Below are 21708 nucleotides of genomic sequence, written 5' to 3'. Positions count from 1 at the left end.
ACTTACAGATTACATGGAGGTTTTGATACATATATCATAATTTTAGCATCTGCAGACTACACTCTAATTCACTTGGCAACACTTAGACATTATAAAATAGCATAGAATACTCAAGAGTTAAACTTCAGCTCCTTTGGATTAAACTTTTTTATGTTTAGTTGGCTTTCTAAATTCCACTATTGTAGAAAATATGGAATCATGTGAACATATGATTGAAGGAAAGAAGGAAAAGAAGAGGACATCTTTATTTCTTCACACTTAAAACGTGACATCCTAGGGCCTTTCTGTATTTTCTCTTATGTAGTCTTCATTGTCCTACCACTTTTTTTTTTTTTTTTTTGAGATGCAAGGTTGGATTTCTAGGGCAGAAAAAAAATCTTTCTCTATATTCTTCCACAAGTTTTCCAGGCCATTATTTGCAGAAAGTGCACACAGTCTAAGAAATGTGGATTTCTAAATTATTTTAGAAATGTCTCTAGGTAATGCAAATGCATAGCATATCATTCAAAACAGAAGGGACAAAAATAATTATCATCATATACATCAACAAGATGGAAGAATTCACAGAGTCAATCAATGTTTGTTTTTCTCTAATAAATTTTTGGATGTCCTATTCAATAGCCCATGTTAAATTTATTTTCTATATGTATGTAATATTATTTATTCTTGTAATAATTGACTTACAATTTGGATCATGTTCAAATGTTCATGTTTCTTAAGGCAACAATTACTTTTTTAAAAAAAATTATACATTGTTAAATTTACACCCAAGTTAGTTATCATGTAGGGCAACAATAATTTGAGGAGTAGATTCCTTAATGCTCCTTACCCCTTTAGACCACGCCCCCTTCCACAACGCCTCCATCAACCCTCTGTCTGTTCTCTATATTTAAGAGTCTCTTGGGGCGCCTGGGTGGCTTAGTTGGTTGAGCAGCTGACTTTAGCTCAGGTCATGATCTCACAGTTCGTGGGTTTGGGCCCCGCGTCAGGTTCTGTGCTGACAGCTCAGAGCCTGGAGCCTGCTTCTGATTCTGTGTGTGCGTCTCTCTCTCTCTCTCTGACCCTCCCCACTCACACTCTGTTTCTCTCTCTCTCTCTCAAAAATAAATAAACATTAAAAAAATAATAGAAGAGTCCCTTATGTTGTGTCCCTCTCCCTATTTTTATATTATTTTTGCTTCCTTTCCTTATGTTCATCTATTTTTTTTATCTTAAATTTCTCATATGAGTGAAATCATAAGATATTTGTCTTTCTCTGACTAATTTTGCTTACCATAATAACCTCTAATTCCATCCACATAGTTGCAAATGGCAAGATTTCATTCTTTTTGATTGCCAAGTGATATTCCTTTATATATAAATATATATATGTGTATATATATATATATATATATATATATATATATATATGCCACATATTCTTTATCCATTCATCCATTGATGGATATTTGGGCTCTTCCATACTTTGGCTATTGTTAATAGCACTGTTATAAACATTGGGGTGCATGTGTCCCTTCGAAACAGCACACCTGTATCCCTTGGATAAATATCTAGTAGTGTAATTACTGGGTTGTGGGGTAGTTCTGTTTTTAATTTTTTTGATGAACTTCCATACTGTTTTCCAGAGTGGCTACACCAGTTTGCATTCCCACTAGCAGTGCAAAAGAGATCTTCTTTCTCTGCATCTTTGCCAACATCTGTTGTCTGAGTTGTTAATGTTAGCCACTCTGACAGATTTGAGGTGGTATCTCACTGTGGTTTTGATTTGTATTTCCCTGATGATGAGTGATGTTGAGCATTTATTCATGTGTCGGTGGGCCATCTGGATGTCTTCTTTAGAGAAGTGTCTATTCATGTCTTTTGCTCATTTCTTCACTGGATTATTTGTTTTTAGGTGGTGAGTTTGATAAGTTCTTTGTACATCTTAGATACTAACCTTTTATCTGATATGTTGTTTGCAAATATCTTCTCCCATTCCATCAACTGACTTTCAGTTTTGCTGATTGTTTCCTTTGCTGTGCAGAAGCTTTTTATTTTGATGAGGTCCCAATAGTTCATTTTACTTTTGTTTTCCTTGCCTCTGGAGACATGTTGAGTAAGAAGTTGCTGCAGCCAAAGTCAAAGAGGTTCTTGCCTACTTTCTCCTCAAAGATTTTGATTGCTTCCTGTCTTATGTTTAGGTCTTTCATCCATTTTGAGTTTATTTTTGTGTATGGTGTAAGAAAGCTGTCCAGGTTCATTTTTCTGCATGTCACTGTCCAGTTTTCCCAGCACTATTTGCTGAAGAGGTTGTCTCTATTCCATTGGATATTCTTTCCTGATTTGTCAAAGATTGGTTGGCCATCCATTTGTGGGTCCATTTATGGGTTCTCTGTTCTGTTCCATTAACTGAGTGTCTATTTTTATGCTGGTACCATACTGTCTTGATGATTACAGCCTGACGTCCAGAATTGTGATGCCTCCAGGTTCAGTTTTCTTTATCCAAGATTGCTTTGGCTATTTGGGATCTTCTCTGGTTTCATACAAATTTTAGGATGGTTTGTTCTAGCTCTGTGAAGAAGGTTGGTGTTGTTTTGATAGAATATGTAGATTGATTTGGGTAGTATTGACATTTTAACTATATTTGTTCTTCCTATTCAGGAGCATGGGATATTTTTCCTTTTTTGTGTGTGTGTCTTCAATTTCTTTCATAAGCATTCTATAGTTCTCAGAGGCAACAATTATTTGTAAGCAACAGCATATCATTGCAACCTTAAAATTAGTACATTTGTTGTAAGCTTAGACATTTATGAGTCTGTAATTTTCAATCCTTAAGACTTAAAATATGGTCATAAAGTTGCAGTTTTAGTATATTTTAACCTTATTTTTTCCTTGAAATCACAAACACTACAAATTGGGTTAGTTATAGTCAGATATTTAACCTAAGCTATGTGAAATAACTAAATTTGTCTTTATTAGTGTCAGTTTTGGAATTCATACATGAAGAAGCAACATTTTACCATGCTTAGGGTTCACACAGTTTTTTCATACTTAGGAAAAGGCAAAATCCCTAGTGGTAGAATGATCACGTCCATCTTCCAACATACAACTATATGTCACATAGGACTGACTAGCCTACACTAAAGCTGTTCTGGCAAAGGCAAACTCTCCAATAAAGAAAGAGAAAGCTCTTCAGGCAGATGGCCAGTTTAAGGATAAAAATTAGCCTACAGTCTTCATTTATACTATTTGAAGGCATAAATGAGAACTTATTTTAACCAAAAAAATATGTGATGTATTTTTAGCATCTTGCATGATGTTTGAATGGATTTTACACTTCGAATTGAATAAGAACTACGATGAAATAAACTCCCAACACTACTATCATCTCTTCAGAATCACTTGTCTTGAGTCTCCCTGTCAGTATATTCTCCTCCCTTTCAAGATACATAATAATCTCCTTTAAAATCATAGAGTTAGTTCTATGACACTGAAACAGCTGACACAGTATCTTCCTGCTTACAATTGTAGTACCTCTCCTAAGTGATTGCTTATCAATAGCAATGCCACGGTTTTATGTTACTAGATTTCTGAACAAACATTTACATTTATTTTTGGATCACTCTTTTCTTTTGGAATGTTGTGATTTATATATGCATTATTTCCAATTTTCAGTAGGATCAGCTTTCATAACAAAATGGCAATAAAACCAGACTCCCAAATTATTTGCTGGGTCTCCAGAAACTCACCTACTCCCACTTCTACTAACTCTACTAACCGGCTTATCAGTTAGGGTAGTCATGAATTAATTTATCTTACAGTATTATGTTTTGATTTGGATAAGCAGGAACATACTGCTTGTGTATTACCTTAAGAAGGACAATGATAAGAAAATTTTAGACTATATATTTTATTATCTAATGTATTTCTCACAATATTATATATAATGTATTACTAAATAATAATATTATAAATGAAAGGTAGAACAGACAAGATTTGTTGCAACAAATCAGTGAGTTACATTTTCATGATGGAACGACTTCAGCTTTTTAAAGATGACACAGTATTTGAAAAACTTGAAATAATTGGCATTTAAAAGTTAAGAAATTTCTTCTTGCCAAGTTCTGAAAAATATTATTTCTTGAAGACTGAAAAATCTGCAACACTGAATCTACCTTTGATTATAGCAACATTAGCTGGCCTTGACTATGGCTACTCCCTCCAGAAGGGCTGTTGTAGGTGACCAGATGGCCAGTGTGCTCACAGCAGTCCTATTTTATGCCTCTTTTCCTGGTATTTCTTAATAGTGCCCATTTTCACTAACAAGTTAAAAGATAAATTATATGGTCATTGTAGTTAGTGGTCTTTAGTTCTCTGTAATTCATATAATAACACTTTATCTTATAATTGGCCTCCTTCGCACACCATAGCCTGATATTTGTGAGCATTTAAATGTATTATTACTGTTCTAGTATCCCTCATCTAGTTCATGTATGTACAAATGCACACGTAACTCCTCCTTAATGAAAGATAGAAGCTTTGGTTGTACTTATTCCTTTAGTATTACCTTGTGTTTGCTTCCTCCTGCACAGTATGGTCTTAACTAAATTTTCTGTGTAATATCATATATTTTTTGCCTTAAAGATCTTTACTATAGAAGGCATGATACGATCACCATAACCTAAATACTATGTGGACACTCATATTTATCTTTCTACCAGGGTTGTATTAAAAATTTCATGTAGTATCTCTTTACTGCTGCAGCTAAATGGTTCTTAACCATAAACTGGTTAATTTAATTTGCAAACCCTGAACTGGTGCTTGGTATATGCCAAACTCTGTGGAAGCCACTGAGCAATGACATTGAGAAATAAGACATGCCATTCATATGACCAAAAGTCATTAGTTCTCTTCACAAAATAGTCTTTACTTTTGTTTCATATCTCTGCATATTTTTCTTACCATCTTTCTATGAAGGTAGTGTCAAATGATATGTGTGTGGGTGAGTGTTGGGGGAGAAAAGACAGATTTGAGGAAGGACATTCTACTTCAACACATATACTTTTATGCACATTGAAACAGAGGTGTTAAAGAGCTAGGGTCCTTGTTAATCCAGGTGAGGCCTCACAGGTTGGCTGTTTCTTGGGGAGTTACAGCAATCTCAGTTTAGATTTATGGTTTGAAAATGTGCTTCCATCAGTTAACTAGTGCCAGCTGTCTGCTCAAGGATGACCAGTATCCCTGCAGAGCCTAAACCAAAATAAAATATTCCGATTTTTATTCATTTTCTACCATCTATATATTCTTGCTCATTGTTGTAAAGCTGATCAATACCTTCCATTCAACAGATTATAGTGGTTTTTTTTTTCTACTCTCTCTGGTTGAGAATCTGGAGATCTTTTCTGGCCTATTCACTAGGTATACCTTCCTCAGTGGAGCTGGTTAGGTTCATAAACCTTAGTTGGTCCAATTTCTAGGGACTGGTTATAAATACTCTAACTTGAATCAGAAAGAGATGACCCACTGCACTGTAAATTATGGCTTTAAGACTTCAAAAGTCACATAGTAATGGCATTTTTTTTTTTTTTTTTGGTATTTGGTCTTTCAATTTCAGAAACATGACTACTTGGCATTCTAGAGGAAATAACTCTGACGTGTTGGTTTTTCCAATGAATTTTAATATAATATTCTTGTAAAAGGCCTGAATCAAACTACCTAAATCTACAAAAATTTAATTGATAAACATGGATGTTCTATATATTGATTTGTACTTATTGTTTTATATTATAAATCTAATTGCTAAGAGACTCTATGATATTCCTGTTCATGGCTCATAGCATTCTTTTCCTTGGGGAAAACATAATGACTAATACTGTATATTGAGAACTATAATTCCCAAGGAAACCAAAATGAAAAACACATGCATCTGAAATTACTTGTATCTGCCTCCTGTAGGAAAGTCTATGCCAGCATAACCCACAATTATCAGGAACTTCCTCAAAGAATATTGTCAGGTCAGTCATCCCATGGTATTAAACCGATACATATATTTCACTGCAGGGATATACATATCAAGGACAATGGGATATTCAACTCCAATTTTATATGGCAAATACTGACAAATTCCTAATTTTCAAGTTCTCATTGTATGTTTTAGGACCCAGACAGAATTTTTGTCACAACTTTAACTCAAGCGGTCATGCTTGATACAGTGAAGTTATAGTCTATGATATGCTGGTAATCTGGCTCTCCCCCAAACAAATAAAGCCAGGATTTATAGCACTTGCCACTTTCTGTAGTGTAAATTCTCCCAGCATTGCTAATTTCTCCTCTACTTTTATAACTGGTTCTCCCCAGGTTCCAGAATATTTAACAATTGGCTTTCTAGAGTCTATACAAGCTGTCATGGGGGAATGCCACTAGCAGCTTTTTAATAGTTGCAATCTAGTTCTGAAGTTGCATCTAGCCTTCTTATATTGATCTTTTGATTAGATTCAGAAGACACATTAATACACTACCTCTTAGAAAAATCTATTAAAGTATTTTTGATGTTTATTTTATTTATTTTGAGAGAGAGAGAGAGAGAGAGAGCGAGCGAGCAAGCGCATGAGCAGGGGATTGGCAGAGATGGATGGAGAGAGAATCTCAAGCAGGCTCCCCACCATCAGTGAAGATCCTGATGTGGGGCTAAACTCATGGATCCTGAGATCATGACCTGAGCCAAAATCAAGAGTCAGACACTTAACCAACTGAATCACACAGGTGTCCCAGAAAAAAAAACACCTCTTTTACAGATAGTGATATCTGTTTATGTTGAAACTATTAGTTTCATTTGTAGCTAGGAACTTTTTAAAAAAAGTATGGGACAGAAGAAAGCTTACTATCACTTCCAAAAATTCCCTCTCATTCACATAGTTAAGAAAAGTATATGGGTAAAAAGAAAGTCACAGAAGTAAGTCAGTGGAGAAGATAAATTTAGGAAGTCATAAGTGAGTACATTCAATGGAATACATTAGAGAAAGTATTAAGAAAAATAGAATGTAAAAGAAGAGATTGATAGATAAAGATGTATTAATTTTTTAAAATACACATTAATATACAGGTAAATAGATTTGTGGCATAATGGTTATTTGACTGCAAAGTTAGTGTAGTTGGGATTAATTCTGCCTTCCATATCCATTATTTAATTCAGTTTTGGTAACTCCTAGGACCATTTTATACAATATGGAATTCATGTTAACTTATGGTATTAATTTTATGGAACCATTTTATTATCCACTTAAATTCTTTAAACTTCACTTTATTTGCAAGTGTTCTAAAGACAATAACTACCAGCAACCTAGGCTTCTCCTCCCTATTACTGCAGATATCTCTCTAGAGTTGTGCTTGGAGTTAAATGTAGAAACCAGTCATATTTTCTTGCTAAATTCCTGGAATACTAAATCAATTTTTTAAATGTTTGATTTATTTTTGATACAGAGAGAGACAGAGCAGAGAGGGGGAGGAGCAGAGAGAGAAGGAGACACAGAACCGGAAGCAGGCTTCAGGCTCTGAGCTAGCTGTCAGCCGAGAGCCTGATGCGGGGCTGAAACTCACGAACCTGAGATCTGACTTGAGCCAAAGTCGGAGGACTAACCGACTGAGCCACCCAGGCGCCCCTGGAATACTAAATTTAACAAGTAAGAAATAGCGGGTAGCTATACCCTAGAAGATGAGGAAAACTCATCAAAGGGAAAGGGAATCCAATAGGATGAGCCTGATTTGAGAAGAAAAAGCCTTCATTGTCATAGGTGAGAAGGAATTCCGAGTGTGGCATAGAAGCTGTTGTATAATTCTTGCAATTTTTTTTGTGTGCCATAAGTCGACGTTCTGGGGATAAGAATATTAAAGACTGTTTTGTTAGATTTTTATAAAACATATTGGGGCGCCTGGGTGGCTCAGTCTGTTGAGCATCTGGCTTCAGCTCAGGTCATGATCTCGTGGTTCATGGGTTCGAGCTCCGCTCAGGCTCTGTGCTCACAGCTATCTCAGAGCCTGGAGCCTGTCTTTGGATTCTGTTTCTCCCTCTCTCTCTGACCGTCCCCTGATCACTATCTCTCTCTTTCTCCTTCTCTCTCTCTCTCTCTCTCTCAAAAATAAATAAAACATTAAAGGAAACATATTGGGTCTAGGAGGCAAAATGTTAGGACAGTTCTAACAACCCTTGGTGTTATAACTGATGCCACTCCTTCTAGAAAAAGCGCTCCTGAGGTCTTTTTCACGTGGTTGGATTTCATTTCCAGAACTCAAGAAAGAGAGAGTTACAGAAGTGTGTCATTGTGACAAGGACCAGGAACCTACTTGAGAACAAGAGGTCAAGTTCATTTCTAATCTTCTCTGAAAGTTTTCCCATCATTATCAATGACCTCATGGCTGGAGAGTGAATTTTACAAGGAGTTATGAACACAGAATGGCTTTAATTAAAGAAAAAGATAGTCAATAATTGTTGGTTTGACGTTTATAAGACAATAATTCTGGTAAAATCATCCTCCATGAGAGAAAAGGAAAGTTCTATTATGCTATTACCAGAAGCTGAGAATAGAATTAATTTAACTTGAAATAAATCTTCACAAAAGTTATAGCAAACATACCGAGCAGCTTCTGAATATCTCTCCAGACATCTAAACACTGTTGCCTGGCGAAGATGATTTCGGAAATAAGCTGGGTTTAAAACAATGCTTCTGTAGAAAGATAAAAAGAAATGTAAATGTTATTAGGTTTTTAAAAGTCAATTACCAGAAGTGTATAGGAATGCAAAAACATGTATTCAATTTTATGTACTATATATTTTAAAAGATACTAATGAATGAAGTCCTTTTCTTCCTGTAATTGTCAGTTAAGACAAATAAACAAGTTGAAAAACTAATTAAGTTTGCACGATAAAAGCAATTTTATTTATAACACTGAATATCTTTTGTACATATGACAGTGACAAAAAATTTGAATCCAACTTACATTACAATAAGACATCATGTTATTTTATTTTTTAATGTTAACAAATCAGGCAAAAATTAGAGGTTATTTATGGTAATGTGTATTTATAATGGAGGGGTTTGTTAATTGTTGAATTAACAATTATGCTCCCCCCAAACTATGCTCCTTGGATCCATCCCCACTGCACGTCCTGAAATCTACCTGGAGAGGGAGAGAGGGCGGATGGATGGGTGGGGAGTAAAGTACTGAATCTGGACCTAAGCACCTCCCCCATCCCTTCTCCACACGTGGGCTAGAGTGAGCCTCTTAAAAGGCAAATCAGGTCACGTTGCTAGGTGCCAACCCCCCTGCTGCTTTCCCAGCTGCCTTAGACTCATGCCTGATCTGGCCCCTCTGACCTCACTCCTCACCCCTTCTTTGGCCCCTTAGGGCCTCTGCACTACTATTCCCTCCGCCTGGAGGAGCCTTAAAAGAAAGAGACTGGAATTTGGGTGACATGTTTATTTGTACTCCACAAATAATTAGGTTCTGTGTCTTCCTTCAGCTGGACAATGTAGTGGCATGAAAGGAATCATGTAGCATTGGTCTTGACTTGGTCACTTTTGGTTAGACCTTACTCATCTTGAGTTTCCATGTCTTCTTTATTGAAATTACGAGACTTGGCTTGAGGATAAGATTATCTATCTTTACTTGCTGATTTTTCATCATCTGAGTTCTGGAATCTCAATCCATGCCCAGATGAAGATGATCATTCTCCAGCTGTCTTCTCCCCTAGAGACAAACTGGTAGACATTTCCCTTCTTTGATTCACTGAGAGCTAAGCACTATGCAAGGTATTTGATATAATGAGATGAACTAGACAAATGTAGTCCATAGCCCATCACCAGGCAGGGACAGAGCTATTAATGAAAATTTGAAATGTAGCTTATACTAAGAGAATGTGTTGTGTTACTGATGTGGGATACAGAATGTTACAGAACCAACACAGTATTATTAAACTTCTTGTGAGCCTGTTTTTACAAGTCAGTGTGAATCACTTGGAATTAATTCATTATTGAAGCAACTGATTTTTAATCTTTTTTGAGAAGTTAGTTCATAGAGCTTTTTGAGAATCAGATGTAAGCTGTATATCTCTGCCCAGAAAAATGCAGGCAAACATAAGTGCCCAAATTTAGCAAATTCATGTGATCCTTGGAGCCTAGTCATGTCCAGATTTAAAAACATGCCGACAAAAATAATTCCATTCCCAGATCCATTGCTTATAGACAGAATAAAATAGAAAAGAAACATCTATCTGGCCCATGTAGAATCACAGAATTATATGATGATTGGATAATTTAGATCACTTTAAACACAAGTTAACAGAAACCAGTGAGGTTATGGGACCTTTCTAAAATCATACACAATAAATTAGTCAAAGAAAGGTTTCAAGTTTATTGTATTTCCTGTCTCTAGCCACAGTACTTCATATTATACAGATGGCTTTTCCGATGATGATTTCTGAATTAAAGGGGCCAAAATTAGTGAAGTTTTACTTTATCCTATGATTAAATTTGTACAAATGAATGCACTAAACCCCTAGAACACAGATCATTTCCTTTGGTGATTTCTGATTGAAATGCTGAAAATTTATAAATTATTATATGAATTCATTCCATATCAGTACTGAATACTAATATTTTATGTTAATTCAGAAAAAGAGTATGTTTACAAGGTATGTTAAAGTATTTTATCCTTGTAAAAGTAATTTTATAAAAGTAGATCAGAGGGAATAATATCAGAGCTCTGTCAAGGGCCTAGGTCGTCTGACAAACTAGAATTTTTTCCTTCCACATTATAGCAAATTCTTCCCTCTCTATAATCATTCATTCACTTGTGGATTTTTACTAAGTGCCTACAAATGTGATGGGACAAAATCCTTACTGAATGAATGTTTGTAGCCTCTGACATTCCATTGCCCTTGAGGTAGTATTCTAGCATTGCTGAGCTATTCTCTAAGAATCTTGCTTTGTCAGATAAATTCTTTTGAAAAAAAATGCAGAACTGAGTGTGGTGGGCAAGAGAAGTAATGAGGGAAAGGTTTAGTACAAGAGGGAGGAAGGAGAAGAAGAGTCATCAAAATAGTTTGGGATGTAAGTGGACGAGAAGATTTTCATGGGTAGTGAGGTCTGATGAGGTAAACAACATAGGAATTGTTTGAAAGTGACTTTAGAAAAGTGATAGGTTAAAAAAATTGTTTATAATTACAAGTCCTCTTTCTGGTGTTGAAGAAATACAAGTAGAGAACATGTGCTTAGAAGTCACTATTGGGAGACTGGAATAGTTTCTTTTAACAATATCACCCTACACTGTACTATGTGAATCACACTTTACCAGATGGACCCCAAGAAAATCTGGACTCAGTCTACCTTGAGAGGTGGAGGTATAATTATAAAAGAATGTTTAGAAATTTGAGATATTATACTTGGCAATTTATAATTTTTGGCTCTCATAATTATTGCAGCATTCACTGTGTGCTTATAATAAGCCTTATTAGAGTCTTTGGTGAGGAAATATTAGCAGTGATTGTGAAGCCAGTTTTTACACTTTTAGTAATTTATTTGATGCTTTCTAAAATGACATACCTTTTAAAAGATGTATTTTATGTGTGTGTAACTTGTAAAAGAAATGTTGATTTAGCCTTTAAAACTTCTTAATCATTCATCATTTGATGCCCTTTGGGAAGCTATAGGAGGCAGTCTAGGACCAAAATGGACAATCTGACTAGGGTTAAAGTGAAAAAGCAAACAAACAAAAAGCCCAACAACCCTACAATTACAATCAGAGAAGAACTCTGTGCTGATGGTCTGATTTTAATACCTAAGATATAATTCTGATTTAGGTATGTTGACAAGGTTTTTGGTAAAAAACAAGATCATATTAAAGAGAATAGCTAAATTACAGAACTCTTTGGATTTTTGTCAGAAGAGAGACAGTGTTAGTAACAGGCCATGATTGCTCATTCGATTGACTAGCACTGTTCTAACAGAATGAGATCAAGTAAAATAATAAGTACTAGAATAGATAAAAGCATATTTTCTGTATCAGTTTGTTGACTGTGACATATCTTATGGTTTTTATGATTTGCATTTGTGAGTGCTTTGGAATTAATCTTTTATATTAAAGTTCACATAATTTGATTTGTGTACATGCATGCATGTGCACTTGTTTTTATTAAATCTTAAGGTCATAATGTTGTTGTAAATCCAGAATGTTAGTTTCTTCTGGTGATTATTCAAAGTGTCTCAATTCACTTGTTAAATAATTTATCTTTCTCTCAGTGATCGATATGCCGCCTCTATTATATACTAAGTTTACATGCACTAAGTTGGATCCATGGCTGGACCTTGTAGCTTACACTTTTTATCTCTCTGTTTCTATATAGACAAATTGTTTTAATTACTGTCACTTTAGGGGTGACTGAGTGGCTCAGTCAGTTAAATGTCGGCCTCTTCATCTTAGCTTAGGTCATGCTCATAGTTTGTGAGTTTGAGACCCACATTAGTCTCTGCCACGCTGCTGATGGTGTGGAGTCTGCTTGGGATTCTATCTCCTTCTCTCTGCCCCTCCTCTGCTTGTGCTTGCTCGCTCTCACGCTCTCTCTCAAAATAAATAAATAAATTAAAAAAACTAATACCGTCACTTTAAAATACACCTTAATTTCTGGAAGGAAAGAACTACCTGATGTCCTTTTTTTGTGAAAAAAAATTGTTATCTGGCATGTTTATTCTTCCTGATGAATTTTATAATCTTCATCTTTTAAAGTTACAAAAAACCACATTTGGTGGTTTTCATTGTGTTAAAATAAAAGGGTTATATTAATTTTAGTTAGAAGAGACATTTTTATAGTGTTGTCTTCCCATCCTGTGATGTGACATTTCTTTTCTTCATCTAAGTATTTCTTTTTAATTTCCTCTAGTAATATTTTAACCTTTTTTTACTTTTTTAAAAATGAAAGTTTTACTAATTTCTTATTAATTCTTAAGCTTTAAAATTATATATGAAAATATATGTGTGTATATATATAAGGTATTATGTATATACATGTATACATATTTGCATACCTTATTACTCAAAGCATGATCAGCTGCACCTGAAAGCCCATTAGAATTGTAAAATCTTGATCCCCACCTCAAACATGCTGAATCTGCATTTTAACAAGTCACTCAGGTGATTTGTATGCATCTTAAAATTTGAGAAGCATATTTACATATATGCATAGTAAGAAAGGAATTTTTTCCATTATTTCCTAATTTCTTGTTGTTAGCATTTACATATGTATTTTTAAAAAATATTTTCTATTTATTTATTTGATTTTTATCTATTTTTAAATTTTAGATAGATAGAGCAGGAGTGGAGAAGCAGGTTAGAGGTGGGGAGAGAGAAAGAATCTTAAGCAAGTTCCATGCTCAGTGAGGAGCCTGATGTGGGGCTTGATCCCACAACCCTGGGATCATGATCTGAGCTGAAATCAAGAGTTGGACACTTAATCAAAAGAAGCACCCAGGCTCCCTATAAATATTTATTTAAAAATAATTATTTTTTGTATCATTTTGACCTAATATTGCAATAATTTAGTTTTATTCACATCATCTGCAAATAATGATGTTATGTGCTACATTTCAATATTTACACTTTTTTCTTCTCTTACTACATAGGCTACAATATTTTTTAAAGAAATTTAAATGCATGAGATTATCTAGAGATGCTTTAATATTTCACTAATAGTTATAATTATGGACTGGCATGAGGGAAAAAACCATTTTTTTTCCAAGAGTTATTATCAAACAAGATATTTTTAAAATATCCTTTGATTTTATCAACATGATCTTGTGAATTTTGCCTTTTGACTTTTTGTAGGGATGCTTTGTATAAATTACTGATTCAAAAGAACATTGAAATTAATAAACAGAATATTAAAGAATTAAGAAAATGAATAATAGAACAGAACTATATCCAGGACAAAAGTGAACAAACACAAAAATAAGGTGATATTGTTATTATTATTATTATTATTCTGTGATTTTTACGAAATATTATGCTAGTATTGAGTTGCCAGAAGTTTTGCATTTTTTTAGTCTTTTCAACAAACTAATCTTAGATTTAGTCATTCATTCTACTGTTCTTCCTGTCTTTCAGTTCATTCATTTCTAGTTTTATATTTATTAATTCATTTTTTGTCATCTCTAGATTTTATTTTACTATTTCTTGACTACACTTAATATTCAATCTATTTACGTTTTCTTTCTAAATAAAGGAAGAATCTATAGCTATGATGTTTTTAAACTGATTTTAGCTTTGGCTATATCCTTAAGAATGATAGAGTATATTTTATTATATATATATGTATTTTTTTTTTTGCTTAGTCTCTAATTATAGACTTGTATTCCTCTTTGATTGAAAGATTACTGAAGATAACATTGTTTAATTGCCCTAGGGTAGTTTTTCTTGTAGATCTTACTGTTAATTTCTCATTTTATTACAATGTAAACAGAGATTATGTTGTACATTTCTGCTTTTCATATACATTAACAGTAATAGATGATGAAGTTAGCAAACATTTTAATGGCATGTGGAAGAAATAATACATTCTTCATTTGTAACATATTGTTAGAAACCGCTATAAGAGAACTTATAAGATTTTTAATGATCTAAATAAAACTACTAAATAGGTACTTCTGTTTCATTCATTTTCTTTGGGACACCTTTTTAGACCTATATTTTAATGGTAATGATTAACATTTCAAAATTCAGTTTGTTTTTAAAAGCAATATTGATTTCATGTTCATTATTCTCCTCTTTATTCTCCCATTTTTAGAAAGTTAACTTACTTTAATATCCTTATTTAAATCAGTTTTATGAAGAATAACTTATATACAGCAGTATTCACCTTTTTAAAGTGTACAGTTTTATGTATTTTGGCAAGTTTATAACCATCACCACTATTAAAACATGGCATATTTCCAACTGCACCAAAAAGTCACAATGGAGGCATGAGAGTTTCCTATCTATTTCCTGAGACAGATGTGTTTTGCTTCTATTTCTCCACCAGAAGACATGGATTTTTGCCGGAATTTGTGAATGAGGTTAGCTATCACTCCTTCAGGGTCTTACAGCTTTGGCTTTATATGAGATTAGGGATCAGAAAAGCAACTTCTTATTTAGGCAAAGATGCTTAAATCTAGTTCTCTTTACCTTGCTTGGTCAGTAGCAAGATAAATTAGCATTGATTCATCCTTCTGAATGACACTCCTCTTACTATTTTAATAGTAAGGTGCTGAAATATTGTTGTTTTGAAGTAGTTGGTAGATCTAGAGAATTCAAAAAATGTGAATTATTTTAATTTTGCCAAAGCATGATATTTTTGTGGATAAGATGGTGACATTTATGCTAGATAATGGCATCATTCAGTAGACTATAACTGGCCAGACATCTGATCACTAATATTGAAGTATGGTCTGTGTTATTGTGAAAGAAGGAATTTAATGGCTTGTCCTTAGTCTTTTTTGTGGACAATATTTCCATTAGTGACTAAGATTAAGTGATTGAAAGGATGTCTATAAAATTTTCAAATGGCATAAATTTTATCTAACAAGGAGCTAATGTCACTAATGACAGAAGCAAAATTCAAAATGATCTGGACTGGTTAAAAATAAAAATCTTACGTTATAGATTTAAAAAATAAGTTTCCAAATGCAATCCTGGTTTGACCATGTGGAAAAAGTCCGAATATTTTAACTAATCATAAGCTAAATGTGGCACTATGACAGAACTACAAAAACTGTACATAAAACTTGTTAAATCAATCAAATGCATTCTGTCCGAATAATAAATGATATTTTCACTAAATTGTGCCATAGCCATATACTCTATTGAATTCTTCTATAGTTCTGAGCATGTGTAAGAGTTATCAGCATACTGCAGGGTGTCTAGAGTGTCTAGTGGGTCTGGAGAACATAGTGTGTGATGATATGGAACAAAAATGGTAAGTCTAGAGAGTTAAGTAAGATTAGTGGAGACTAAGTAAGTAGTTTCAAATACAAAGAACTGTCATGTAGAAAATAGAATAATTATTTTATGCAATACCAGATGAGGCCAGGCAAAACCCAGTATTATGAAGTTATAAATAGTTTAGTTCACATAAGGAGGGACCAATGATGCAATAGGTTTTGAGAAGAGTTTCCTCTTACTGGAATCATTTAAGTGATATTTAGAATGCCATCTGTCAAGATGTGTAGAAGAAAGTCTTGACTGAGTAGGAGAGTAGGCTATATGACTTCCAAGTATATTCACAAAAATCCTTATAATATCTTGCCAAGCACCATGAAGGGTTTGAGTTTTTCTCTACTTGCAAGCTTACAAGTTAGCCTGACAGTTTTATCAATGCTCAGAGAAGACATGAACTTCCAAGGCCAGAGACAAAAGATAGTTTCTTACAGCAATAGCAGTAGCTAGTATTTGGTGTTTATGTCTTTTGTTGTATGGACTCCTTGAGCCACAATTCCGAGATGGTAATGAAATGAGCACCAGGTGACACTTTCACATTCAGTAGATTGCATTACAAAAGAGGAATTCTGAGTTTAGGGAATGTAAATCTTTTTATAAAAATGTGCTGTAAGATGCCTGTTCTTCTGGAGGAAGACACTATCTCCATTGTCTAAGGCTGTGAGCAGAGTTACCTTTTCTTCCAAGGCTGTTTACCACACAATCATCTTTGAAAGATAGGAGCAAGGGCCAGTCAGTTAAAAATACAGGCAGCCCATGAAAAATTGCCGTCAGACATAAATAACTTCTGTCAAAATATGCAGGCACTATTTGTTTATATTCATGCCATTACAAATTAAAAAAGGTTCATAACAAGGTACAAATAGTTAAAATAGCATAGGAAAATGACAAGATAGCTAATACTGAAGAGTGAGTGACTACATCTATATTCTCTGCTAGGGAGAGTGTAAGGCAGCTTACAGAATACTTATGAGGTTTAATCAAAGTAAAAATAACTCTCAGGAAACAAAAGGAAAAATAGATAAGTTGGACTATATCAAAATTAAAAACTTCTGTGTATCAAAGGACACAATCAATAGAGTGAAAAGGCAACACATGGAATGAGAGAAAATATTTGCAAATTATTTATCTTAAGAGGTGAATTTCCAGACTATATAAGGAACTCCTATAGCTCAACAATGAAAAACCAAACAATCCAAATTAAAAATGGGCAAAATACTTGAATAAACATTTCCCCAAAGAAGATATACACATTGCCAAAAAGCATATGAAAAGATGCTCAACATCACTAATCATTAAGGAAAGACAAATCAAAAACACAGTGAGATACCACCTCACACTCATTAGAATGACTACCATCAGAAAACTGGAAAATAGTAAATGCTGACAGGGACATGGACAGATCAGAACCCTTATGTATGGTTTGTGGGAATATAAAATAGTGCAACTGCCATAGAAAACAGTATGGTAGTTCCTCAAGATATTACAGCAATTCCACTTCTGTGTAAATACCCAAAAGAACTGAAAGTAGTGTTTTGAAGATGTACCCTCACATGCATAGCAATATTATTTACAATAGCCAAAAGGAAGGCAACCCGTGTCTGACAGATGAGTGGATATATATGATGTGGTATATATACATAAAATGGAATGTGTAAGAATTCCCCTACTTACACATGCTACCTTGTGGATGAACCTTTAGGATATTATGCTAAGTTAAATAAGTCAATCACAAAAGGAAAATACTTATTTGAGGTACCTACAGTAGATATATTCATGGAAAGAGAAAGTAGAGTGGTGGCTGTCAGGGGCTGAGGTGAGAGGGAAATGCAAAATTGTTGTTTAAGAGAATAGAATTTTAGTTTTGCCAGATGAAAACCGTTGTGGAGATAGATGGTAGAGTCATGTGAGTGTACTTAACACTACTGAACTATACACTTATTTTTTTTTTAAATTTTTAATGTTTTAATTTATTCTTGAGAGAGAGAGACAGATTGAGCAGGGGAGGGACAGAAAGACAGGGAGACACAGAATCAGAAGCAGGCTCCAGGCTCTGAGCTGTCAGCACAGAGCCCGATGCGGGGCTTGAACCCACGAACTGTGAGATCATGACCTGAGCCGAAGTCAGATGCTTAACCGACTGAGCCACCCAGATGCCCCTGCATTATACACTTAAAAAATGAGTAAGATGGTAATTTTATGTTATATATGCTTTATCACAATTACAAATAAAAGCAAAACTGAGTAACTGAATGGGGAAAACAATGTTAGAAGTAAGGATGTTAAGATGAAGTCTGGATGAGGTTAGTACACGAAATATAAGTCATAAGAGCCTATGTGTTTGGTTGTGATGTACTACATGTTTTCTTCTAGGTTTGCTGGTATAATGGAAAGAGGAACATCTTATTATAGTCTAAGAAGAAATATTTGATTTGTGTAACTGGCTTGTAAAGATCACTTTATTCAAAGGTGCCCTGTTAATGTAACAGTCTGTGTCCTCAGCAACAAGTTTATAGATAAATCAGTAAAGGATCTATATGACCACTTTTTAGAACTTCTTTCAACATGGCTATTGTTTTAATACCAAATCCCAATCTAGTAACCTAAATTCCAGAGTAAATGGAAAAAACAGAAATGTAAAGAGAACATATGCAATAGTGCTGTCGCTATATAAGGATTCAGTGAAATCTTAGTGATTCTGTTTTACTTGGTCACTTGGTTCACTACTAAAGATTGATTAGAATTAAAAGCTAAAATAAAATATAACAGTTGTTAATTTTTTGAGAAGAATTGAGAAGTCTACGTACTCATTTTAAATATTTCATACTGACAAACAAAATAGGACAATGGAATGACCCAATTTAACTTACATAGGAGAAATGAACTATTTTATAAAAGATTAGAGCATGAAATCAGAATTAAAGGCATTGGGTTTAAAAAAAATGTTTGATGTTTATTTTTGAGATGGGGGAGGGTCAGAGAGAGAGAGGGGAACACATTTTAATTTTTTAATATTTTTGTTTCTTTCTGAGGGGTGGGGGGAGAGAGAGAGCAGGGAGACAGAAAGAGAGGGAGACAAAGAATCTGAAGCAGGCTCCAGGCTCCATGCTGTCAGCACAGAGCCCAGTGCAGAACCAAACCCACAAACTGAGACCATGACCTGAGTCAAAGTTGGACACTCAACTGACTGAACCACCCAGATGCCCTGTAAAGCATTGGTTTTTGAAATGAGAAAATTATAATAGATTATTGTCAAACAAAGCATATAGCTCTGCCCAAACAGTAGCAAAGTATGTTTTTACAAAAGCATGAAAGTAAAACCTAACTCTTTAGGAAAACAATGAGAAATCATTCTTTAATATTTCCTGAAATCCCAGCATGTGCATGCACAACAGAAAACACATTTAGAGAAGGCAAACAGGGGACTAACTCAAACATCATTGCTGATGCTTTGCCATACAAATTACCATTAATTATATGTGGAAAATATTAAATTACTCAAGTAAGCAACACTTTATTTCTCAACATAACCAAAAGTCAAACTGATAAATACTTTCAAAGTTTGCTGTATTTTCACAGTATTGAAAAATATATAGTCAGAAGGGAGAGATGATATTGTCTGTCTTCTTTACAGAGTTAATAATAAACATACATTAAAGAATGATTAGGATTTATGTGTAAGTGTATTTTACTTTAGAACTTCATTGTGAGAGTTCCTTGTTTAGAAAAATAGAATGAAGATTAAGGGATGTAAATAATAAATTTAATGCTCATTGATACCAAGAAATAAGAACCTTTAAAAGGAGGCCTTCTAAAGCTTTTAGACTTCCATATTCTTCATCAGCATGAATATCATTGGTTAATAGGCATCTAATAATTATCAAAAATAAGTATGACATCCTAGTAAATCTTTAGAAGTGGGCAGTACTATGTCTTTAAGGAATGAAGAACATTTTTTTCTCTATATTTCTTTTATGTTTTTACTCAGTTAATCACTCTGTGTCCACTGGAGACTTCTCCATAGTGGGAAGTAGTGCTCACCAATATTATCTTTATATATCCATACCTAGAAAATTCCTGACACATGATGGACACTCAATGAATGTTTATGGAATAAAGCAATGTTCCTAAATGACTGAACAAACTTTTCCTCAGGAGCCACCACAGAGCCTAATCTTATCTTAAGATTCACCAATGGGATCTTCATCTATTATGATCTGAACATACCAAGGGCCCCCCTCTACTGACTTGTACCCATATCCCAGTTGAACATCAGATTCACACAATTTCATAACATCTATCTGTATGCAGATGTGACCAGTAATGAAAGTCAGTTTATGTAGTTAAAGGATATAAAGATAAAGATAGATAAGTAGGTCCCTTGCAAAAAATTTCTAGTCCAAAATTATTGTTCATAATTTTGAAACCTGAAAAAAACTGCACATTTTTGTAGACTCTAATTGTGTCTTCCTATTTTTTTCTCTATCTGTCAAATGCTTGGATAGAGTAAACATGAAATGGATTCCCATTTGTTTTTCATCTACATTGTAATCCAAAGACTGTCCAGTAAAAGCTGTTAGTAAATCACTTGGTCAGCTCTCCCAACAAAACCGTCTTTGAGGAATACAGTGTATCAACCTATCTTTTGACATTTTCATTTTTTGTTCTTGACATTTTCTCTTAAAAAATAATGCAGCGTTGGCCCTATTATCTTTTCTTTAAGGTCTGTGAACCAAATACTGGCTATCAACTCTGTTGTAGAAAAGCTATCAAGATTCAGAGACAAAGATGTAGATGTACGGCTCTAGTCATCTGTCTGTGTAACCCTGAAGGGGAGGAATGTGGAGAAGGTGGTGGTTCAAGAACAGTGTGACAAATGTCACATATATTTTTCTATTCTTTGTGTTGGTTGGGTGGGATGCATTTTAGAATGATTATTTTGAAAAGTACAATTAATAAATCCTCCTCTGTTCTAACCTACCAGAAATTCCTTATGATTCATTCAGCAACAATTATTGAGTGTAAACCATGTTCTGCACAGGTTCTAAAGAAAAGAGCCAGAAGGGTAAATACATACTTAAACTAAGATTTTGAGTAGCCTTATTGTATGGAAATAAATGTCTGCCTTCATTCTATTTTTTTTTTATGCTGCCTTTAACTGGCAATTATAAGAATCTTTAAAATGAACTGAAATAAATAGTGGCTTCTATTATATAGTTTCACTGGATAATGAAATGGGATCCTTATTTCTTTTAGAATCTGAGAATTAGAGGAACTTTTTGATAGCAAAGTCAAAGCCATTTGTATTTTATCAATTTTTAATATTGCTCATATTAACATCATGATTTTTTGGTCTGGTGACTAAACAATGACATCCAGGTAACAAAATTTTACCTACTATAAAGTCCACTGTAGCCCCCACATCAAAGGAGAAATATTAATGTAACACTTAGACTTTATGAAGCAATTAGACTTCTGATAGTTGTCTGTAATTTCCATTTGTTGAATTAAGAGAATTAGCGGTATTGTATTACAATGGGCACTGCATTTATGTATAGAGTATCTATCTCGACTAAACCCCTAGATTAAAGACAAAATTTGAATTGAATATGGACTTTGATTATGGGAAAAGCTCTCAATGTTGGATTTAATGTTTAGTTAGAGACCAAATTACCATTACTGAAAGTGACTCCAGTTAGGGAAATCTACTAA

General features: G+C 34.1%; 1 protein-coding gene and 1 long non-coding RNA gene across 3 annotated transcripts in view; one reads left to right on the top strand and one right to left on the bottom strand.

Annotated features, from left to right (window-relative positions):
* Window positions 1-21708, bottom strand: part of SPATA16 (spermatogenesis associated 16) — a 224994-nt gene that overhangs the window by 102916 nt on the left and 100370 nt on the right. For both annotated transcript variants that reach the window (XM_029939862.1, XM_029939861.1), the window contains exon 4: window positions 8610-8699. In XM_029939862.1, the coding sequence (XP_029795722.1) occupies window positions 8610-8699 (90 nt within the window). The remainder of the gene's footprint in view (window positions 1-8609; window positions 8700-21708) is intronic.
* LOC115292014 lies at window positions 10978-20976 on the top strand. The gene is made up of 2 exons (XR_003908757.1): window positions 10978-11128; window positions 20720-20976. It is a non-coding gene; the product is annotated as an uncharacterized LOC115292014 (long non-coding RNA).

The sequence above is a fragment of the Suricata suricatta genome, chromosome 5 (assembly GCF_006229205.1).
Source record: "Suricata suricatta isolate VVHF042 chromosome 5, meerkat_22Aug2017_6uvM2_HiC, whole genome shotgun sequence".
Taxonomy (NCBI): Eukaryota; Metazoa; Chordata; class Mammalia; order Carnivora; family Herpestidae; genus Suricata; species Suricata suricatta.
Note: the sequence above shows the minus strand (reverse complement) of the source record. Positions and strands in the feature narration are given on the sequence as shown.